Source organism: Phocoena phocoena, chromosome 1 (assembly GCF_963924675.1).
Source record: "Phocoena phocoena chromosome 1, mPhoPho1.1, whole genome shotgun sequence".
NCBI classification, from domain to species: Eukaryota; Metazoa; Chordata; class Mammalia; order Artiodactyla; family Phocoenidae; genus Phocoena; species Phocoena phocoena.
In genome coordinates, this window is record NC_089219.1 from 98330288 (window position 1) to 98355494 (window position 25207).

The 25207-nt window shown below is 40.9% G+C and overlaps 1 protein-coding gene across 1 annotated transcript; it reads left to right on the forward strand.

Moving 5' to 3' along the window:
- Positions 1-461: 461 nt before the first annotated feature.
- Positions 462-5251, forward strand: LOC136127013 (ciliary microtubule-associated protein 3-like). The gene is made up of 6 exons (XM_065882440.1): positions 462-514; positions 747-892; positions 1514-1612; positions 2348-2478; positions 3875-3992; positions 5022-5251. Exons 1-6 carry the CDS (start codon positions 496-498, stop codon positions 5088-5090), a joined length of 582 nt encoding a protein of 193 aa, XP_065738512.1. The 5' UTR covers positions 462-495; the 3' UTR covers positions 5091-5251.
- The last annotated feature ends 19956 nt before the right edge of the window (positions 5252-25207 follow it).

The following is a 25207-nucleotide window of genomic DNA, read 5'->3' on the forward strand; positions in this document are numbered from 1 at the left end:
CCCCAACCATCCTAAAAACTCTACTGTTACTCTCCCAGAGATTCTCTCAAACATTATGACCATACACCCCTACCAACGTGAAAATCAACACTGATAAACACTATCATTAAATCCACAGACCCTATTCAAATTTGGCAATTGTCACAACAGCACATCTTTCTTATCTCATTCAGGAATACGTGTTGCATTAGATTTTCATGTTTTATCAATATCCCTCAGCCTGAAGTAATTTCTCAGCCTTTTTATGTCCCTCATATCCTTGGTACACATACAGTCACTTTGTTTTTGCTAGTTCACACTCTCCTGGGCTCCTGGCCCTGGAAGTGCAGGTTCCCACCCAACGTGGCTCCGGGACAGCTCCGGGGCAGCTCCGCTTGCCGCGCATGTGTACTAGGAGCCACGCCCCTCAAGGAGCAACAGAGCTGGAGCTGCCGGCCAGCTTCTGTTTCCTAGGCAACGCAATACACAAACGCTGGTCCTAGTGGCACTGGCACAATGTGCTTCAACAAAGCAGGTGAGGAGGGATGAGTCAAGAGTAGAGGCAGGAGGAAGAGTGGGGAGACTGGGAAAGAGGGGGAAGGAGGGAAATTTGTTCACCCCCCTCCTTGGATTGGTCACTGTTTTGTTCAGAGTTCTGTCTGCCCAGGTCTCTGCTCCCCCTCCCCACACCCCACCCGCCCCCAAGCTCTCACTTAGACCATGGGGCCTTCCCTCATGTGGAGTTTCTCCTCTTTCTTGCTCTCCAGAGACGCTGGTTAACTGCTCCTTTGGAACATGTCAACAGAGGAAGCTCTTTCCTCACTTCCACCCCCCAAACTTGTTGGGGAACAAGTTTCTCCCTCTTAGGGGAGCGCCCCACAGAGGGCCTGGATGTTACTACATAGCAGAAGATGTGAGTATTCACTTTCCTTTAAGTAGGTCTCAGTTCCCAGACTATCTAAGGGTGCTTGAGTTTCCTGGAAGAAAAGCCCTGTGAGATTTGTGACCTTCAGGGTCCCAACATGAGAAAGTGACCTGGTCCTCTGCAACCAGCTGTCAGTGCCAATATCAGAAATTGCATTGCTTGCATTGCTTCCCTTTGAATCCCCACCAAATGCAAGCCTTGGCCTTATGCAGCCCCCAGTATAGTTCCCATACCATTCCCACCTACAAAGGAATCAATAGCTCCCCTTAGTCCAAACCTGGACTGTGGCTGTGCTGGTAGGTCAGTTTATGAAATCATATAATCAGACTGACAATTGCATGAGAGCAGATTCACCTCTGTGGGCCGTAGAAAACTGGATTCACTGGAATGCATAGAAATGTCATTCATTCTACCTATCCAGCCACATTCCTTTGTAGAGTTGCCTCTGTTACTTATGTAATTGCTTGTATGGTCTTGATGCAGAGGAATCAAGAAAGAAAGAGCAACTTTGACAGAGAAGATTCAGGAATACTCTAAGTTCACTCTGTTTTAATAACTATAATGTTCTCTATGTATGTTTTTTCTTTGTTTTCTATATACTACCGGAAGAGGTATGGCTTGGCATACAACCTCTCTAAGATCCCGACCAGTATAAAAGGATATGCTTTTGGAGCCAGAACAGCTGTGAGGTTTAAGCCAATCAGCAAGGTTAGAAATGGCTGAATGTACTTAGATTTTAGTGTGATCCATGATGCTGCATGTATTTGCATTGGGGAGCAAAGCTAGAGGTTACCTAAAGGACATGCCCTGAAATTCAAGAAAAAAAAGTCATTTAGACGAAAGCTACTAAGAAGCCTATATGAAAAGCTTAGATATTAACATTGCAAATGTGTATGTGTGAGTGTCCTGGGAGAGTGGAAAATAATTCTCAGAAGGAATGGTACCAGGGCAGGGCTTCAGTCCTGAGATACCTGATGTTAAAGTACCGGAAGCTTTGTTTATATGCATCATATTATCTTGTCAGTTAAAAAACAAATTCCAACTTCTTCACCCTTTTGTGTGATTGGACTTCAAGTCTTCAGTATAGGCTCCTAATCTCTTGTTGGACACTTTCTTGTTGCTTAAGCTCGAGAGGGATACTGGCTCTAAAAGAATCTCTGAGTGGGATGGTGGGATGGTGGGGGTAGTAGCTGCAATAGTTACCTTGGCTCTCTACCCACCATAGGTTTATTTCTACAACCTAAGCATTAAGTACATTTAGGTAGCTGAACCATACCATTATCTTGGTTTTCTACTTATTGTAGGTCTATTTCTATAGCTTGAGGTGGTTCAATCATAGCTGATAACATGAACTGGGAGAGGATGATTTTGTTTATTCTACTTAGAAGGCTTTACATGTATATATATTACCCTCTAAACTATTGATCTTTTTCTTGGAAATAGGATATGACACCTTATCCAGGCATGTACCAAACAGTCGGTCCTCAGGAGCAAACACACAAACAAAATTTTGCTCCATTTAATGCCTTGTTGCCTCGATTTAGGACATACTCTAAGGACGCTTGTTATCCTGGGTAAGTGCCCCTCTTTCTGGTGCACTTCAACAAAGAGCAATAGGAAAGCAAGTACAAAAAGGGGTTACTTCCCAACTATGCCCTCTAAATAAGAAACTATCTATCTTTAAAGATTCAACCTCTTGCCTTCCAGATCTCTAGAATTACAAAATTATTATAAAGGATAGTGATTCATTCAATAAATATTTATAAATGGCCAAGCAGTTTTGTAGGCTCTGAAGATTTTGCACTAAACCCACCATGCAAGGCTCCTGATTTCTTGGAGCTTACACTCTAGAGTCCAGACAGGTGAGAAGCAAATAAACAAGAAAGTATCAGTGGTAATAAGGAGAGTGACCATACAATTTATTAGCTAGTGTGTCACTTCCGAGAGTGAAAGAGGATCTTATTAATAATTATACCAAGACTATAGCCATAAGCTAGGGCTGTCATGAGCACACCAGGAAGTATAGTGACCTAGTGATGTGCTTAATAAAACCAAACAAGATGATATGATATGGAGTGATGGCTGGAATCTATTTTGGCAAGGACTGTCAAGATAGGTCTTTCTATGGAAATGACACCTGATCTGAAATCACAGTGATAAGACTAAAATGGCCCTGTGAAGACCTAGGCCTAGAGCTTCCCAGGCAGGAGGAGCTGCAAGTACAAAGGCTGTAAACTGGGAAGAATTTGGTGTGAGGAAAAAAGAAAAAAGGCTAGTATGGCTACAGTGTAGTGGGGCAAGGAGGAAATGAGAACAGAGGAGGAGGAGGGGCTAGAGTATATAAGCCTAGTAGACCAAGGAATGCGTTCTAAGTGCTTTAGGAAGCCATTCAGAGTATGCGGAATTGTAGGGCACAGGGTCAAGGTCTTTCTTTTACTGGTGAGCATTCCAAGGATCAGAGAGTGAGTGTAACTCTCTCAAGGTTTCAGTAAAGGAGTAGAAGTGTTAAATCTTGATTCCCATGACCACTCTATGTGTTATTTCCACAGCAAAGAGTCTACACCAAAAGACAAAGTGTTATGAACAAAGGCAATACAAAATATCCCATTGTCAGGAAATTTCACATCATGGGCAGAACTTAAGCATCACTGTGGAAGATCTCTTTTATCATCCACCATTTCTGGGATCTTTTGGTCTCTCAGCTAAGAATACTGAGGTTCAGAAATATTTTAAACTAGAGTCGATTTTTACCCTCACTGCATGTCAAGACTGGAAATCTTGAACACTAACACCTATTTAGAAATACACTAACAGGCAAAGGAACACTATGCTTGCCTGACATTAAGATCTAATCAGTCTGTTGCCTTTTCCAAAGGAGTGAGGACTAGCTCAGGTGCACATGTGGTACTGATGAGGTTTGTATATGGTCACTAACTCATTCAACATAATATTTTATATTTTTATTTCTAGCCCTGACACATATAACCCAGAGATAAAGGCACCCAAAAAAATCACCTGGCCAATGAAATTTGGATCTCCAGACTGGGCCCAGGTTCCATGTCTACAGAAAAGAACCCTGAAAGCTGAGGTAATAAGATTGGACTTCTGTGGAGCCCTGTATTTAATACTTCCACATGTATCAGTGATTCTTAACCAGGAGTCTGTGAATAAGCTTCAAGAAGTCCTTGTTCCCCTGAAATTACTTGCAGAATTTTGTGTGTATATGGATATGGGTATCTTTTTGGAGAGTTACACAATTTCACTTGACTTTTAAAGGTGTGTGTGCTGAACAAAAGTCACATTTTCTTACTTAAACCTCAAACAATCTTTTATGGTAGTCTAAGATAATTAACCTCTATGATTAAGGAGTAAACTGAAGCTCAGATGGATTAAGCAGCTTGTAGCTGTGACTCCTAAGCCACTGCTCTTTCCATTACAACACTTGATCTACAAATGGCTATAGATCATTCTGGCAAGAACATGGATACCAGGGACAGACTGAGTGGGTTCAAATACGAATTCCATATTTGCTTGCTGTGTATCTTCTAACTTTTATATTTGCTTGCTGTGTGTCCTCTAACTTTTCTAAGTCTCAGTTTGCTTGTCTTTAAAATGGATGTAATAATAGACTCAATCTGATAAAGTTGTGAAGATTGAGAGATCGTAGAAAAGTATTTAGCACCGTACCTGTAACATAATAAATGCTCAATCCGTGTCAGCTATCATAATTCCAGAAGTGCCCTTTTTTCCCCTAGTGGAACTTTGGATTAATTCTACAAGTATTTATTAAATGCCAAATGAATTAACATAATTGTGATAGGGCCTATGGGTAACATTCAAGAATTAAACACATAATCTTTGTTTTCAAGAAATTTACCAACTACACTTGGGTATTTATCAAGAGAAAATAATTCCTATGATATATCCTAGAGTAAGATGACAAAGAGTAGATGTACATAGCAATGTTGAGAGACTCACTAAGGCTAGGCTCCTATGGGTTGGGATTCAGCTAGGCCACAACAGCTATAACATACAGTTCTATTTTGCACAGCCAAGAAGACCAGAGGCAGAGGGTTCTCATTCTAATATTAACCTAGACAGCATTCTTCCATTGCAGCTGCCCACAGACAAAGACTTTAGAAAGCATCGGAACCGTGTGGCCTACCTAAGCCTGTATTACAACTGAAAAGCTGTGACTACCTTCACGTGTTCCTCCTGACCACAGACCCTCCAGGATTGAGGACAGAGCTGCTTTTGTCCTTCTGCATTGCTCTGGCCCGCCTGTCTGCCAGCATGGGGCACAGGGAGGGGCAAGGGGCTCATAACTACTATATAACAGCATAAAGATTAGTTCAGAGGTCTCTCTCTCCATGTGCTGGTTTGTTGCATATACATGTAGATTGGTCAGGGGGGTTTCTATTGAGTGCTCAGGGGGGTGGCTTCACTTTACTGAAATACTTGTGGGTCCCTGCCCTTTAGCTCTAATTCCCAGGCACGAGTTTTATGTTTTCTACCACTAGCCCTGGTGATAAGAGACTGTTGGTCTACACATATCACGGATTTGGATGGCTTGCTTGACCTTGTATTTGGGCTTGCTGTATGTAGAGGATTCTTAAGGCAGAATAAATCATGTTTTAGGAGCTCTTCCAATTCCTGGACAAGATGGCAGAGTAGAAGGACCTTGAGCTCACCTCTTCTCAAAAGCACACCAAAACCACGACTAACTGCTGAACAACCATCGATAAAAAAAGGCTGGAAACTACCAAAAAAGGCTGGAAACTACCAAAAAAATATTTGGTAGTTTCCAATATTTGGTAGTTTCCAAATGTCTGGTAGACATCCAAGACATATTTGGATGTCCTTTCTACATCCAAAGACATAAAGAAGTAACCACAACAAGACAGTAGGAGGGGCACACTCATGATATAATCAAATCCCATACACCCTGGGTGGGTGACCCACAAACTGAAGAATAATATCACAGAAGTTCTTCCACAGGTGTAAGAGATCTGAACCACACATCAGGCTCCCAGCCTGCAGGTCCGGCATCAAGAATAGCCCCCAGAGCATTTGGCTTTGAAGGCCAGTGGGGCTTAATTGCAGGAGCTTCACAGGACTGGGGGAAACAGAGACCTCACTTAAAGGGTGCACACAAAATCTCACACACACCAGGTCTCAGAGCAAAGGCAGTAACTTCATAGGAGCCTGGGCATGACCTACCTGCTGGTATTTGAGGTTCTCCTGGGGGGGTGAGGGCAGCTCATCCTGGGGACATAGACCCTGGTGGTGAAAATATTGGGGAGTGTTCATCTGCATGAACTCTTGCTGGAGGCTGACATCTTGCTTGGGTCATTAGCACAAAGACCTGGCCCCATCCAACAGCCTCTAGGCTCCAGTGCTGGGACGCCTCAGGCCAAACAACAAACTGGATGGGGATACAGCCCCACCCATCAGCAGACAGGCTGTCAAAAGACTTCCTGAGCCCACAGCCACCTCTAGACATGCCCCTTGACATGGCCTTACCCACCGGAGGGCCAAGACTCCCAGCTCCACCCACCAGTGGGCAGGTACTGACCCCTCCCACCAGGAAGCCTGCACAAACCTCTAGACCAGCCTCACCCACCAGGGGGCAGACACCAGAAACAAGGAAACTACAGTCCTGCAGCCTGTGGAACTGAGTCTTCAAACACAGTTCAGAACCTACCCTGGGACCAGCTGGTCCCTGGTCCTTGGGAGATGAGAGGGGAGTGTACTCCTGGGATACATAAGACATCCCCTACAGAGGGCCACTTCTCCAAGGCTGAGAAATATAACTAACCTTCCACATACATAAAAATACAAATAGAAGTTTAGACAAAATGAGATGGCAGAGGAATATTTTCAGATGAAAGAACAAGATAAAACCCCAGAAGAACAGCAAAGTGAAGTGGAGAGAGCCAATCTACCTGAGAAAGAGTTCAAAGTAATGATTGTAAAGATGATCCAAGAACTTGAGAAAAGAATGGATGCACAGAGTGAGAAGTTACAAGAAGTTTCTAACAAAGAGTTAGAAAATATAAAGAACAACCAAACAGAGTTGAAGAATACAATAACTGAAAAGGAGCTCTTCCAAGTGTCTGAGTTCCCTGGCATGGAGTGGGAATGTCCTGATTTGATTGCCTTTCCCATATTCATGTAAAACTCACAGAGTCAAAAATCGCCCCTTTCAGGGACTTCCCTGGTGGCACAGTGGATAGGACTCTGCACTCCCAATGCAGGGGGCCTGGTCAGGAAACTAGATCCCACATACATGCCACAACTAAGAGTTTGCCTGCCACAACTGAGGAGCCCACATGCCGCAACTAGGGAGCCGGTGAGCTGCAACTAAGCAGCCCCCGTGCTCCAACTAATGAGCTGGTGAGCTGCAACTAAGGAGCCCTGGAGCTGCAACTAAGGAGCCTGCCTGCCACCACTAAGACCACACGCAGCCAAATAAATAAATATATATATAAATTAAAAATCCTCCTTTCCCATTACATCATCTATTTAGTCTGTCAGTCATCATCATATTGAGTTCCTACCATGGATCAGGTAGTGGCAAGCACTGGGGATACAGCAGGAATCAAAATAAACTCATCTACTGGCTCCTTGGGCCTGGCTGAAGTATAAGAAGGACTCCCCAGGGAGGCTAGTGGATTGTATCTGTCCTCCACTCCCAGTTGTAATGATGCCCTGAAGTCTCACAAGTTACTGTAGGTGTGTCAAGGTCAGACCTCATAGGAGCCACATTCGAAGTACTTATCTAGACATTGCCTGGTGTCTACTCCACTTTGTGCATGTTTAAAACTTTGAAACCATAGATCTTAGTGAAATGGGCTCCTGATGAGCTTAAGATTCAAAGCTAGAATTGTAATTTTTTTACACTGTTCATGCCTTATATCCATAGCTCTCAATATTGTCATAACCAAACCATTCAGTGTTTTTATAAGCATATAGGACTTTTTGGTCTTCAGTCCAGGCATTTGTGGCTTTACTGAGGAATATGCAGATCTATGCGGGGAATAAAGAAGGCAACATTGAACACGTCACAGATTATGTCATGTATTGGAAGAAAAAGGACTTAAATGGGAGAAAAATAGTAAGAAATGGGAGGGGGATGGAAAAGGGGACGTTGTGAAATATCTACATTAATTTCACATATTTCTCTCAAAAGTGATTTTGTTTCATAAAATGAACACAAATTTCTATGAAAACAGGCTACAAACAAGTGAAATTCTAATTCTGTACCCAGAGGTTGAGAAATGGTAAGCATGACCATATGTGCTGAGATCATTCTTCCACAAACACTCTAGTCTTTGGCAAACACTGCTAATCATTCTCTGGATTTTCAACATAGAATTTGAGTAAAATCAATCAATTCAGATTGGCAGGGAGATCAAAATATTTGCCATCCCCATGCTAGTCTGTTGAACTCCTCCTCCACCTATTTACACGGACGTACTAAAATTCAGTATTGCTTTGGGCTGTGGGAAAGATGGTGACATATACTTCAAAACCCAAAAAGGAAACTCAGATTGATTTTTTTAAGTGAAAAGTATTACACAGCCATCAACTTGCCTTTCCACAGGCTGCTATGCTCAGAGCTGTCAGATCTGTGAAAGCCGGGATGGATATAGGATCTCAAGAGCAGAAGGGTAGAAAGATGACTTGGAGAGTGGAAGAATTTTCCCCAGGGCATTTTACTCTGAATTAGCTGTGTTAGTTACCTCATAGTAAGCCCAGAAGCCAGCCTCACCTGTGTAAGGACCAGATGACCCTGCTCCAGAGACTGGGCACAGACTGAGGTGTCAGAAGTCCTGAGCCGGAAAGTCCTCCCATAGGTGGGGAAACCCATGATGAGCTTCTCCGAAGGGACCCCACTGTCTCTCCAGGGCTTCACGGCATATTCCTGCAGAAGGCGACACAGACATTATTCCTCACCAGTGTTTGTTCCATATGATCAACAAAGTCTAGCTAATTGTCCCCCAAAGAGAAACCCTGTTTTCCAACAACCAAGACTCCCAATCCCTTCCCCATCTCCCTTCTGCATATGATTTGAGTCTTTTCTTTCTTACACAGTTGCAATAACACATGTCACCTCCATCCTTGTTTCCTACATGCAGGAAAATGTTGTGTCCTACATATGTGCCCCAGACACCATGGAAGTCATAGGTCATCACACTGATGGGATCAAGGAGCCTGGAACAAGAGATTTTGAGCCATCAAGATCCTGGGAGCATTTTCTTATAGACAATTTAAGAGCAAGAAATGGTAGCTGTGGAAATTCATGATGTCAAGTAGATGTCCATATGGCCCCACTAATGTGGCTTCCTTGGTGTCTCCAGGGAGCAGATTATCTTCTGTGACTCCCATAGGGCTAGACAGAAAGTCTCCTTTACTTCCTTGAAAGATTAAGGGCAAACCCAGAGAAGAGGGAAAGATATGTTGTTAGAAGAGTGTGTTTTAGAAATACACATCTCCAGGGCCATGGTAAGCACAAATGAGTAGCTTTGTCAATAATAGTTTTCCTGATTTTACAACCTTTTCCAAAAGGAACTGCTAATGAGAATTTCTATTGCATATAAGGATTTGCCAAGGTCTTGAATCTTGTTCCTCTTTTCCCCAACACCCATCATAGTGGCAATTTAAAGGAGTCAGCTCTTTATCCCGGAGCCATTAATTCCCCAAACTTCTTTGGCAATTGAAGGTACCAGCTTTCTCAACATTATGTTTACATAACTACTTGGGATGCTCTCCACCAAAAAGTTTACAAATCTCTGCTCTAGGATTTGGGGGCCCTGGGAAGTTCATCACACTCACTTCCCAACCTCCGCAATTTCATATCCTGTGTCAATGGTCCCTTTGCCAGCAGATACAGCTGCTGTGATCTGTAGTCTTGGGTATCCTGTTTCCTTAGCTTCTTCTTCAAAAGTCTGTAGCATTTCCTGGAGAGAATAAAGGGTGAATTTTTGCGGTTGTCTTCATTATCTCTGTCCAATAGTACGTACATTTGGGGCTGCTTTCCAGCTTATAGCAATTCCCTTATTTCTGGAAATAACCCCTGAAATATAGGGATAGGTTCTGGCAAGGTGTAACTTGGACCAAAGAGGTACAAGGACACTAACAATCCTTGAATCCAAGTCACACTTTATGACAATTCTAAAGAAAAAGCCCAGGAACTCCTGGCAGAGAGTCTAGGAGCTATCTTGCCTGCTGTGACTTCACTCTCCCTTTTAAAGCTCTAGTCTCTCAATTTTTAATAGCCATGCCTCTTTCCTGCCTTCAGTCCTTTGCTAATGCTGTTACCACTTCCTTAGAAAATTCTTCTTCCTATCTTTTGTATGCCTGGCTCCTTTTAACTCTTCATATTGCAGCTTAAATATCACTTCCTCTGAGAAGGCCCCCTGTCCCGACCATACTATTTGCTGGTATCACTGCTATTATCACCATTTGCAATTATTTGATTTTTTCTTTTTTCATTTTATTTTTCTTTCTTTTCTTTTTTTCCCCCCTCTGTATCCTCCACTATGCTGTAACCCCGCAAGAGCAGGGATCATGCTTGTCTTGTTCACTGCTCTATCTCTAGTGAAAAGCACCATATCTGGATCACAGTAGATGCTTAATAAATACTTACTGAACAAATGATATAACAAATGGTTCCACCTCCTCAACTCAAGAATGTCCTCCTTGGGTTCCTTCAGATACCAGTATCCTTTCAATAAATCCTCTTTTGGCTTGAGTTAGCTAGTCTGTTTCTGTTGCCTGCAAACCACAAACACCTTCACTAGTGTACTTCCGAGGGCAGCACCCTTTGCTATCCCCAGGAAATGCAACTCTTGTAGAAAATCTACTAAGGTACCAGCCTCCCTACAAGAAGACACAGAGCTAGTGCTTCATTCCCACCTTAATCAAGATGGTAAATCACTGTTTGTCCTTAGGTGGGAGGGATATTCCCTGGGATATTCTATATCCCTGGATATTCTATATCCAAGTCAGTGCCATCAAATCCATGTTGACAAAGGAAGTCAATGAAAGGACAGATGAAGATTTTGCTTTTGACAGCTGTGGAGACCATGGTGGTGAATCTAGGCAGAGAGTTTGTCTGTATTAACATCACAGATCCAGGAATCCTCCCCACACCATTCTAATATTAATTTTTAATTTGCATTTTATAATAACCCCTGTTGTATTTTTACAGTTAAGATGAACTCAAAAATGTTAATGTTAATTAATGGATGAATATTTTTAATTTAAACTTTTTTTCCTTTGGTATACCCACTGAATAGTATTTTTCTACTTATTCATAAGATCAAAGGTACATGTACATTTTCTTTTGTAGTGAGATCTTTCAAGGGCAGTGGTTTAGATAACTATATTTCTTTGATTCTATGATGTTTGTTTTTTATATTTACTGTTCCCAAATTAAGATGTGACTTACAATCTGTGAATACATTTAATGAGGCACTTCTGACACCACAAAGAATATGCTATTAAATGTTTTCTGAATCCTGTATTTGAAGGTGCCTTAATATCTAGAAAATTTAGCTCCTCTGCCATAGTCAGCAGTTTTATAGTCTATAAACACATGTTTATACACCCTCAGAGGGGAGATCAATATGACGGAGTGAGAAGATGTGGAGCTCACCTCCCACCATGAACATATCAAAAACACATCTACATGTGGAGCAATTCTCACTGAAAACAAACTGGAGACTGGCAGAATGACTTTTATACAACCAAAGCTGTAAGAAAGATCCACATGTAATCAGGTAGGAAGGGAAGAGAAGTGATCAGGTCAGGACCTGCACCCCTGGGAGGGGACACAGAAGAGGAGGAGGATTATGTGGGCTCAGAGATCCTCCCTGGTGGGCCACATATTGGACGTCCCAGCCCTGGGGTCCAACACCAGGAGGATAAGTCCCCTTAGGTGCTTTGAAAACTAGTGGGACTGGCAAGGAGCTATAAGAAGCCTAGACTCCACTCTTGAAGAGTGTACACACACTTGCTAATCCTCAAAACAAGGTGGAGGAAGCAGATTGAAACTGCCTGGGACTCAGACCGGTTTCCCACCACCGCCCCAGTGCGTGCCCCAGCCTCAGTAGAGCACCCGCTCTGGCTACTCTTTCTCTGCAGTGCAGCTCCACAGTAGGGCCAGAGCTGCTATGGCCCAGCGGACCATGTAGTTGTGAGGGATGTAGCTGGCTTGGACCCAGAAGGCATCTCAACAGGGCAAGGGCAGCCATTGTTGGAGCCTAAGGAGGCAGTGGATCAGGATCAGTCTGGGATGCTGACTGCTGCTGGGACCACAGCAGCCTGCGCCCCAACCCACACTGGGGTTCTAGTCCTGACATCACGAAAGGAGAAGGAAATGCAGAGTTGGAAGGAAGGAGGGAAAAAGGAGTAATGATCAGGAAAACTGAAGTGTGGACAGGAGGCTGTGTTACTCCTTACCTAGCTGTACCTGCAGCAGAAGAGCCAAGCCTGAAACAAAGAAACAAAATACAAAAACAAGGAGTCCTCAAATGGGTTTCCCAGTTATGACCTGCTCCTACCCAGGAGACTTCCAGGATGTCAAGGGCCCAAAGGCCTTTGGATTTATCAGTGGCCTTTCAGAGCCCAAGGCATTGGGGTGGGGGAGGGGGATGGCGGCATGTAAAAGCCTCACTGAAACAGAAGTCTGCCCTCCTCCCCATTCCCAGGGACACCCCATGACCTGTGGGAAGGAAGAAGGGCAAAAAGGGTAGGAGACTCACAAGTCCAGAGCAGCATCCTCCCCACCATGCCTACACACTGGCCACCTTGGGCAGCCTCTTGGCGCAGTCCTTATGTAAAGACGAGACCCATTTCATCATTCAGATAACAGCACAGCTGCCATCTTATGATCACAGATGCCCGAGGCTGTCACATTCATATCTCCACCCATCCCATTTCATCCCAGATTCATGAGAATCTAAGGGGAAGAGAATCCCAGGAGAGTTCCCTCACTAGCCCAGGCCTGGCTACTTTGAAAGAACTGCTTACAAATGGAAGCCTTAGCTTAGCACTGAGGCCAAGTCTCCCTGGGGATGTGGAAGCCCAGGGAAGGAATGAAGGGCACAATGCTGGAGTGAGGGTCCCAAGGTAAGGGCCCAGAACCAGGAAAACACATTGCAGGGGGCGGTTATTTGCGATATTGAGTATTCATTTAAGGCATGTAATTTTCCTCCTATATGACCATTTAAGGCCAATGGCAAGGGTCCTGGAAGGAACCTGGTTCAGGGAAGGATTAGCCCTGCTCATCTTCTCCCCTTTGTCCCCTAGTGATTTTACTGCCATAGTTCTGGAGGGAAAGGACAAGGACAGACATAGGATGCTGCAGCTGCCAGCTCTCCCCCCTTATTCCAGCCCAGGGGAGAGATGGAAAGAAAGCAGCTGCTGCCAGAGAAACATGGACCTTGTATCTCCGCCCCCTCCTCCTCATTCTTGGAGGGATGGTGGTATTAGGGTACAAGGAACATTGTGTCCTATTTTTGCTAGAGCTTGACTCCTTAGGAAAAATAGATGAGGTTTAGAGGTGTGGGGGAAGGAGGGAGAGGTGTGCCTGGGAGAGTAGTCAGTGCTACAAGGTGGGCAGGAGTTACAGAGGTCAGGGCTTGTTTTAGTTCACCTGATGCCCCAAGGCCATAGATTTGCCACTGCCAGGAGCCACGTCTCTCAAACTGACCCTAAGCCAACCGGGCAGTTAAGAGTTGGCACAGGTGGAGGGGCAGCTGCCAGCCTTGGCCTTAAAGCAGGTCCTCAGGTTGAACCAAGAATTTCTTCAGTGTATCTAGCCTCCTTTAAGTCTTCTCGAGTTCATCTTTGGATCCCTGGAAGTTGACACAGACTAGGCACTTGATACAAGTTGGTTGAATAAATGGATGTCTCTTCTTCAACAGTTTTGGTGTTGGGCAATCTCATGGCCAAAATCAACAACCAAGCTATTCCTGACTCTATTCCTTATCTATTGCTGTATAACAAATTATCTCCAAACTTAGCCACTTAAAACAATAAGAAATATGTATTATTTCATATAGAGTCTATAATTCAGGAGCAGCTTTGGCTGAGTGGCTCTGGATTGGGTTCTCTGATGAGGACTGCAGGTTGCAGTCAAGATGTTGACTGGAGCAGTTACTGAAGGCTTGACTGCGTCTGAAGGATCCATTCCTAAAATGACTCACTCACACGGCTGGCAAGCTGGTGCTGGCTGTTGGCAGGAGGTCTCAGTACCTCCTTGTGGGCCTCTCTTTAGGGCTGGGGGAATATCAGCTGATTCTCCCAGGGTAAATGAACCAAGAAAGAGCATGACGGAAGTCCCACTCCAATGTATCCACAGTGTCCTTATTGGTTACACAGGCCAGTCCTATCAGTGTGGGAGGGGATGATACAAGGGCATGAAGACAAGGAGTCAAGAATCACTGAAAGGCAATTTGGAAGCCGTATTCCAAATTTTTAAAGAAATATTTTCTTGACCACTTTCAGTAGTGTATTTTTCTTGATAATCAGTTTTTCCAATTAAAACACACACACACGCAGCTCTGGAATTTTTACATTGTGATACATTTAGAAATTACTATGTGAAAAATGACAAATTTATAATGTTGAGCTTTCCCATATAGGTATATGATTTATTCTGATGGATTAGAAAAGCTATGAAGAAAAGAAATTTATATATTTTATTTGCTCCTGATCCCCAGGGCCTAGCAGAATCCTGGGAAATAATAGATGCTCAATACATATGTGCTTATTCTTTATCTCTATCAGGTTTAGTTGAAATGTAAATAAATTGAAAAGATTTTTTAAGCTCTGGAAGTTCTTAATTCTTTCTTAAATGTTTGAGGAGTGTCTGGGCCTGGTAGCTTTGGGAATTTTTTTTTTTTTTTTTTTTTTGCGGTACGCGGGCCTCTCCCTGCTGTGGCCTCTCCCGTTGCGGAGCACAGGCTCCGGACGCGCAGGCTCAGCGACCATGGCTCACGGGCCCAGCCGCTCCGCGGCACGTGGGATCCTCCCGGACCGGGGCACGAACCCACGTCCCCTGCATCGGCAGGCGGACTCCCAACCACTGCGCCACCAGGGAAGCCCTTGGGGATAATTTTTAATAGCACTTTCAACATCTTCCAAGGTTATTGGTCTGTTTAAGTTTTCTACCTCTTTTTATGTCAATTTGATTAGTTCATGTTTCCCTACAACTTATTCATCTAGATCTTTTAGTTTATTATAATTTGAATTATCTTTTTATCAATGGTAGTCTCTGGAAAGAAAACAACATACTGATTCCACATTCAGATAAGTCTAAAGTGAGCTCTTCACTAGAATAGTAGAGGGATCAATACCCTAAACATACAAAATTAGAAAAGTCTTTTCTTAAATCCAAATCAATCCAGATTAGAGGTAGGAGAACACTTTTCACCAAAGATTAGAGCAGAGTTGCAGATTACCACAGGATTCTTTGCTCAAAGTGAAAAGAATCCTAGTTTTATTCCTTTCACTAGATAGACTGGAGAAAATATATAGTCTTGAAATATTTGGTATTTAGTTTCTTTGCTGGGTTACACAGCAATAGCTGTTTCTTGATAGGCAAAATGAATTAGTCTCAAGTTCACCATAGCAAGGCAGTAATTTTGTATATAGCATACTGACAGATGGAAAAGTGCATATTTTCTAGGGTTTTGTTCAATAATTTACCTCAAAAGCCCATCTCAAACTCTCAGATGAGAAATTATTGAATGTTAGAAACCATAAGTTGTCTTGATGTTCAAGGTACTGACTCTCATGGTACATTTAAATTGTAATGTCCTATGCCTAGGTGAAATGGTTCATGGGCTCTGGCCTACTCTAAATAGGATGACCATCCATCCCATGTTTCTGTGGACTCTATAGGGTTGTACTATTATTCACTCAAAAATGTCCCAGTACTGATACACTTACAACATGAATACTACAATTCCATGCATATGAGTATCCTGAAGAGACAAATTTGTAGACACAGAAAGCAGACTAGTGTTGCCTGGGGCTGAGGAGGAATGGGGAGTGACTGCAAATGGGTTGTTTGAGAGATTTTTTTTTTGGCCACACTGCACAGGATGTGGGATCTCAGTACCCCGACCAGGGATCAACCCCACGCCCCCTGCAGTGGAAGCGTGGAATCTTACGCACTGAACCATCAGGAAAGTTCCCTGAGAGATCTTTCTAGGATGATGAAAATGTTCTAAAATTGATTTGTGGTAACAGGTCTATAAATTTTACAAAAATCTTTGAATCGCAATATGAGTGAAATTGTAAAATTGTATTGTTAAAATGAGTAAAGTTCATGGTATGTAAACTATACCTCAATAAAGTTGTTTTTAGAGAAGGGGAAAAAAAGTATCCCAGGTTGGGAAGTAAAGCATATGGTCATCCTTACTAGAATTTTTAATTTTTCTCTGCAAAAATAAATTTAAATCCCCACAGCAGGAATCATGCCTTGTGCCTCTGCTTCCTAGAGAATCAGTAAGTGAACCAATGTGTATGGAAGTATAGTTTTTTTGGTTCAAGGTGCTTCTCTAATTACCTGGTGTCTAAAGCCCCAGCAGAGACTTGAGCTTGGAGATCAGAAGGTATAAACCCTCACTTTAGAAGTTTCCCAAGAAGTCATCTAAGCCAAGACCCCAAACCGTCAAATCCATTGGCTTTCAGAAACTTCACTTGTGATGAGTGTCATCTATCAACCTAGCACAAAGTCTCTTAAAACACTATAAAATTATTGAAAGCATTATGCAATACCTTTGTAAAAAGAAAATATAAAGAAAAACTTCATCATACCACTCTAAAATAACTCATCACTTTTGCATGTTAATCACAGTCTTCATGCACCCACCATCATTGTTTACAAGGTCACCATCACAGCATAAAAACCATCTCTATCCTGTTTTTTATCTTTGTTTTCACTTTGGATGACAAATAAACATTTCTCATGTTTCTGCTTAATCTTTATACTTATTTTTAATGATTTAAAATACTTTTTCATGTTTATGAAATATAATTTAATACACCATTATTCATTCTTGTGATGTTTTACAATCATAAGCAAGACTCTGAGAAATACCTTAATACATAAATGCTTTGATCATATTGTCTTTCCAAAAATACCCAAGAACTGAAATTGGAGGCTAAAGAGTATACATATTTACACAATTCCTGTTAGATACAGCCATATTGTTTTCCAAAAGAGGAAGCCAACTGAACCCTATACAAGAGGATCTTGGAATGACAAGTGTTCTTACAAACTGGGAGTCTGTTAAGGTGTGGTGAATAGAGGATAAGTTTGGAATTATTCAGACCTGTAAACCAAATACTAGTATACCATTTACTATATGCCCTCCAAAAGTAAATTAACCTCTCTTAGCATCAATTTCCTTATTAGAAAATGAAAATTATAATACATATTTCATAATAATAACACTTGCATTTGTTGAGCATACATTCATCATGCGTTCTTCATGTAATCCAGCCTCTAGGCTTATTATAAGAATTAAATGGAATAACATATGTTAAAAAGCTAGCACATTGTAGATAATCAATAACATGTAGATTTCCTTCTATTTCCATGGAATAAAAATAAATTGTGTCATAATCTCAAAAAAGAACTCTCTAAGCAGAGAGAGCTTTGTCTTCAGTTACGCTTATGGAGTGCCAGCAGCCTCCAACAAGCATGCAGACATGGTCCTGAGGCCAGGATTTTATTGGCAAGTGCACCTACAGGAACCATCAAGTCCCCTTTTGGTCACCAATGAATCGTCAAGGTCTGAGAGACTGAGGCTACCGACTTCTCACACACTTGCATTAGTGGTAATAGGGTTGATTATGGTTAGCTTTATCGTCTCCTTCTTAAAAGTTATGCCAGCAAAATTATTGGGCCCTCTGTGACCACCCCGCCATGGTAAAAGTTTGGCACTTTTGTTACCCTGCTCATCAATATAAGGGGTAATGTTCCTCCTCTTGGCAGCTTTAATTCTATCTCCTCTCTTATGAACAAAGGGGTATGAACACTCAGAACCTCCTTCCTGCTGCCCCAGGACAATCTCATCTTCCTTTGTCTTACCTTTGCTTACTCTTCTCTAAACTTATCAAAGGAGGGAGAACAGAGACAGAAAGGCAAGGCAGAACATGCAGTTAGAGATAAAAGAGTTGGTCGGAGTTGGTGAAGAAAAAACAAATATTCCAGTTTCAATTTCTTCTCTACCACAACCCCTGGATTTGATTACAAAGAACCAGAAGTGAGTGTGTTTATTTGTAAAGGTCTTTGGGGTATTAAGGGTATATGTGTGTCTGTGTACATGTCTAAGAAGGTAAATGTCAGTGATTCATGTTCATGTATTTTATATATATTATATATGTGTTATATAAATTATATATAATACATAAAATGAATTCTGACATATATGTAAATCATTGATTTCTTTTTAAATTTTAAATTTAATTTTATTTATTTTTTTATACAGCAGGTTATATTAGTCATCAATTTTATACACATCAGTGCATACATGTCAATCTCAATAGTCCAATACATCACACCACCATCCCCATCCCCCTCCACAGTTTACCCCGTTTGGTGTCCATACGTTTGTTCTCTACATCTGAGTCTCAACTTCTGCCCTGCAAACCAGTTCATCTGTTCCATTTTTCTATGTTCCACATACATGCGTTAATATACGATATATGTTTTTCTCTTTCTGACTTACTTCACTCTGTATGAAAGTCTCTAGATCCATCCATGTCTCAACAAATGACCCAATTTCGTTCCTTTTTATGGCTGAGTAATATTCCATTGTATATATGTACCACATCTTCTTTATCCATTCATCTGTCAATGGGCATTTAGGTTGCTTCCATGACCTGGCTATTGTAAATAGTGCTGCAATTAACATTGGGGTGAATGTGTCTTTTTGAATTATGGATTTCTCTGGGTATATGCCCAGTTATGGGATAGCTGAATCAATGTTAATTCTATTTGTAGTTGTTTAAGGAACCTCCATACTGTTCTCCATAGTGGCTGTATCAATTTACATTCCCACCAACAGTACAAGAGTGTTCCCTTTTCTCCACACCCTCTCCAGCATTTTTTGTTTGTAGATTTTCTGATGATTCCCATTCTAACTGGTGTGAGGTGATACCTCATTGAAGTTTCGATTTGCATATCTCTAATAATTAGTGATGTTGAGCAGCTTTTCATGTGCTTCTTGGCCATCTGTATGTCTTCTTTGGAGAAATGTCTATTTAGCTCTTCTGCCCATTTTTGCATTGCATTGTTTGTTTCATTAATATTGAGCTGCATGAGCTGTTTATATATTTTGGAGATTAATCCTTTGTTGATTCGTTCACAAATATTTTCTCCCACTCTGAGGGTTGTCTTTTTGTCTTCTTTATGGTTTCCTTTGCTGTGCAAAAGGTTTGAAGTTTCATTAGGTCCCATTTGTTTATTTTGTTTTTATTTCCATTACTCTAGGAGGCAGATCAAAAAAGATATTGCTGAGATTTATGTCAAAGAGTGTTCTTCCTATGTTTTCCTCTAAGAGTTTTATAGTATCTCGTCTTACATTTAGGTCTTGAATCCATTTTGAGTTCATTTTTCTGTATGGTGTTAGGGAGTATTCTAATTTCATTCTTTTACATGTAGCTGGTCAGTTTTCCCAGCACCACTTATTGAAGAGGCTGTCTTTTCTCCACTGTACATTCTTGTCTCCTTTATCAAAGATAAGGTGACCATATGTGCGTGGGTTTATCTCTGGGCTTTCTATCCTGCTCCATTGATCTATATTTCTGTTTTTGTGCTAGTACCATATTGTCTTGATTACTGTAGCTTTGTAATATAGTCTGAAGTCAAGGAGTCTGATTCCTCCCACTCCATTTTATTCCCTCAAGACTGCTTTGGCTATTCGGGGTCCTTTGTGTCTCCATACAAATTTAAAGATTTTTTGTTCTAGTTCCATAAAAAATGCCATTGGTAATTTGATATGGATTGTATTGAATCTGTAGATTGCTTTGGGTAGTATAGTCATTTTCACAATATTGATTCTTCCAATCCAAGAACATGATATATCTCTCCATCTGTTGGTATCATCTTTAATTTCTTTCATCAGTGTGTTATAGTTTTCTGGATAGAGGTCTTTTGTCTCCCTAGGTAGGTTTATTCCTAGGTATTTTATTCTTTTTGTTGCAATGGTAAATGTGAGTGTTTCCTTAATTTCTCTTTCAGATTTTTCAGATTTTTCATCATTAGTGTATAGGAATGCAAGTGATTTCTGTGCATTAATTTTGTATCCTGAAACTTTACCAAATTCATTGATTAGCTCTAGTAGTTTTCTGGTAGCATCTTTAGGATTCTCTATGTATAGCATCATGTCATCTGCAAACAGTGACAGTTTTACTTCTTCATTTCCAGTTTGGATTCCTTTTATTGCTTTTTCTTCTTTGATTGCTGTGGCTAGGACTTCCAAAACTATGTTGAATAATACTGGTGAGAGTGGACATCCTTGTCTTGTTCCTGATCTTAGAGGAAATGCTTTCAGTTTTTCACCTTTGAGAATGATGTTTGCTGTGGGTTTGTTGATATGGCCTTTATTATGTTGAGGTAGGTTCCCTCTATGCCCACTTTCTGGAGAGTTTTTATCATAAATGGGTGTTGAATTTTGTCAAAAGTTTTTCTGCATCTATTGAGATGATCAAATGGTTTTTATTCTTCAATTTGTTAAAATGGTGTATCACATTGATTGACTTGTGTATATTGAAGATTCCTTGTACCCCTGGGATAAATCCCACTTGATCATGGTGTATGATCCTTTTAATGTGTTGTTGGATTCTGTTTGCTAGTATTTTGTTGAGGATTTTTGCATCTATATTCATCAGTGATATTGGTCTGTAATTTTCTTTTTTTGTAGTATCTTTGTCTGGTGTGGCTATCAGGGTGATGGTGGCCTCATAGAATGTGTTTGGGAGAGTTCCTTCCTCCACAAGTTTTTGGAAGAGTTTGAGAAGGATGGGTGTTAGCTCTTCTCTAAATGTTTGATAGAATTCACCTGTGAAGCCATCCGGTCCTGGACTTTTGTTTGTTGGAAGATGTTTAATCACAGTTTCATTTTCATTATTTCTGATTGGTCTGTTCATATTTTCTGTTTCTTCCTGGTTCAGTCTTGGAAGGTATACGGTTCTAAGAATTTGTCCGTTTCTTCCAGGTTGTCCATTTTATTGGCATAGTGTTGCTTGTAGTAGTCTCTTAGGATGCTTTATATTTTTGTGGTGTCTCTTCTGACTTCTCCTTTTTCATTTTTAATTTTATGGATTTGAGTCCTCTCCCTCTTTTTCTTGATAAGTCTGGCTAATGGTTCATCAGTTTTGTTTATCTTCTCAAAGAACCAGCTTTTAGTTTTATTGATCTTTGCTATTGTTTTCTTTGTTTCTACTTCATTTCTTTCTACTCTGATTTTTATGATTTCTTTCCTTCTGCTAACTTTGGGTTTTGTTTGTTCTTCTTTCTCTAGTTCCTTTAGGTGTAAGGTTAGATGGTTTATTTGAGATTTTTCTTGTTTCTTGAGGTAGGCTTTTATAGCTATAAACTTCCCTCTTAGAACTGCTCCTGCTGCATCCCATAGGTTTTAGATCATCATGTTTTCATTATCTTTTGTCTCTAGGTATTTTTTGATTTCCTCTTTGATTTCTTCAGTGATCTCTTGGTTATTTAGTAACGTATTCTTTAGCCTTCATGTGTTTGTGTTTTTTACGTTTTTTTCCCTGTAATTCATTTCTAATCTCATAGTGTTGTGGTCAGAAAAGATGCTTGATATGATTTCAATTTTCTTAAGTTTACTGAGGCTTGATTTCTGACCCAAGATGTGATCTATCCTCTTTCGTGTGCACTTGAGAAGGAAGTGTAATCTGTTGTTTTTGGAGGGATTGTCCTATAAATATCAATTAAATCTATCTGATCTGTTGTGTCATTTAAAGCTTCTGTTTCCTTATTTATTTCCATTTTGGATAATCTGTCCATTGGTGTAAGTGAGGTGTTAAAGTCTCCCACTATTATTGTGTTACTGTCGATTTCCTCTTTTATAGCTGTTAGTAGTTGCCTTATGTATTGAGGTGCTCCAGGTTGGGTGCAAATATATTTATTATTGTTACATCTTCTTCTTGGATTGATCCCTTGATCATGATGTAGTGTCCTTCCTTGTCTCTTGTAACATTCTTTATTTTAAAGTCTATTTTATCTGATATGAGTATAGCTACTCCAGCTTTCTTTTAATTTCCATTTGCATGGAATATCTTTTTCCATCCCCTCACTTTCAGTTTGTATGTGTCCCTAGGTCTGAAGTGGGTCTCTTGTAGACAGCATATATATGGATCTTGTTTTTGTATCCATTCAGCAAGCCTGTGTCTTTTGGTTGGAGCATTTAATCTATTCACGTTTAAGGTAATTATCCATATGTATGTTCCTATGACCATTTTCTTAATTGTTATGGGTTTGTTTTTGTAGGTCCTTTTCTTCTCTTGTGTTTCCCACTTACAGAAGTTCCCTTAGCATATGCTTAGAGCTGTTTTGGTGATGCTGAATTCTCTTAGCTTTTACTTGTCTGTAAAGCGTTTGATTTCTCCATCGAATCTGAATGAGATCCTTGCTGTAATCTTGGTTGTAGATTCTTCCCTTTCATCACTTTAAGTATATCATGCTACCCCCTTCTGGCTTGTAGAGTTTCTCCTGAGAAATCAGCTGTTAACCTTATGGGTGTTCCCTTGTATGTTATTTTTCATTTATCCCTTGCTGCTTTCAATAATTTTTCTTTGTCTTTAATTTTTGCCAATTTGATTACTATGTGTCTTGGCATATTTCTCCCTGGGTTTATCCTGTATGGGGCTCTCTGTGCTTCCTTGATTTGGGTGGCTATTTCCTTTCCCATGTTAGAGAAGTTTTTGACTATAATCTCTTCAAGTATTTTCTCTAGTCCCTTCTCTCTCTCTTCTCCTTCTGGGACCCCTATAATGTGAATGTTGTTGCATTTAATGTTGTCCCAGAGGTCTCTTAGGCTGTCTTCATTTCTTTTCATTCTTTTTTCTTCATTCTGTTTCGCAGCAGTGAATTCCACCATTCTGTCTTCCAGGTCACTTATCCGTTCTTCTGCCTCAGTTATTCTGCTATTGATTCCTTCTAGTGTAGTTTTCATTTCAGTTATTTTATTGTCCATCTCTGTGTGTTTGTTCTTTAATTCTTCTAGGTCTTTGTTAAACATTTCTTACATCTTCTCGATCTTTGCCTCCATTCTCTTTCCCAGGTCCTGGATCATCTTCACTATCATTATTCTGAATTCTTTTTCTGGAATGTTGCCTATCTTCACTTCATTTAGTTGTTTTTTCTGGGGGTTTATCTTGTTCCTTCAACTGATACATAGCCTTCTGCCTTTTCATCTTGTCTATCTTTCTGTGAATGTGGTTTTTGTTCCACAGGCTGCAGGATTGTAGTTCTTCTTGTTTCTGCTGTCTGCCCTCTGGTGTATGAGGCTATCTCAATCATTGGTTTCTGAGCTGCCTTTCCTATGTCTCACAAGAACATAGGAAAGGCAGCTCAGAAATTGTCCATTCCAGTGGCCTTGTTTTAAAAATTAGGAAACAGGCTTAATAATGGGAATTATTGGCTTAACATCACAGTGAGACCATAACAAAACTGTAACTGTAATTGTTATTTCCTGTCATCTTAACTAGGGCTCTTCCCACTTAGTGAATTTTTCAAGGGCAGAGATAATGTAAATAGTCTTAAGGTCCATGGGCTGAAACTTACCTTATGCTCATAGCTTTCAGTATTGTCAAACCGAATCCATGCATTCCTTTGTAGTCTTAAGGGGGCTTCTGGTCTTTAATCCATGAGATGGTGGCTTGAGGTAAAAAGAAATGTGCATATCTAATCAGAGGGACCCAAGTGAGCAAAATCATGGGATGGGGTTGTCAATAGGAAAGGTGAAGATTTTTCTTAGATGCTCACATGCGAACAATTCTACTGTTGCACAAATCACACTTTATTGTAATTATTCCTTTGTGTTTTTGCTTCCTATACTTGGGTTATGAGCTCCATGAGAGCAGAAACTATGTCTTAACTATATTCCCAATGTCCAGCACACTGCCTGACATATATAAGTGCTCAATAATTTATCTTAGACACACTTATTAAACAGAAGTAGCTTGAGTATTACATTGAGCTCACAAAAGAGTTATCTCCCTGAAAGCTTTTGTATTCTAAAAATTAAAAAGCAGAGATTTTAGAACTTAGCATTTTTACTTGGGTTTAAACTCTTACTATTAAAATGAGCTTACCACTTCTATAAGTCAAACTAAGGTTATCTTATACATAGGAAGACCACTTCAATTTCCAAGGTGATTCATCTCTTCCTGGGGAAGGTTTTTCATCTCCAATAGGGGTATATGGAGAGACATAAGCAATCATGCAACAAGAGTTATTTTATTAACAAAAGGATCCCAAATTTATCTAATCTCATTCCCTAACTGACCAGAGTTTCCACTGCAGTCTCTCCTGGGAGGAGTTACCTCATGGTAGATCGGAAGCCAGCCTCCTGGGTGTGGGTCCCAATAGACCCTGTCCTGAGGTGGGTGCTGCCCACCATTTGAAGAAGTAAGGTGTTTGGTCTGTCCATACGTGGGGAACCCCATGATGAGATTCTCATCAGGAACTCCATCATCTTACCAATATTCTTGTGGCAAGTTCCTGGGGGAATATTCAGCTTCCCAGTCCTAACCAATGGCTCCTACTTTACAGTGTTGAAATAGACAAAATTTCCATGGTCAGTGGAATCCTGGTGCAGGGGGCTGTTTTGTCCTGTGCCAGTGTCCCAATCTCCGTGAACATCATAGCTCATCACATGATGAAGCCCAGGAGCCTAGGAGGGAATTGGCACAGGAGGGTGAACAGCAGCTGAAGCTGTCATTGTCATGATGGCTGAGACAGGGGCCATGGCCAAGGCTATACCTGCAGCTAAGACATTTCTCAGGGACCCAGTGGATTATCTGGCAGTGTGGGTTTTTGTTTTGTTTTCCACTGGTGATCCACAGAATCCTAGAAACCTGAACAAGGATGCCTGAACCATGTCAACCAGAATCCCTTCACTTTTATATCTTTTCTGATTAGAGATCTGACAAATTTCATTTGAGAAGGAGTTACAATGTTTTTTCAAAAGTTTTAAAGCCACTGGTTTGATGTAAGTTCCCACCAGAGCATTAAAAAGTTCATTTAGC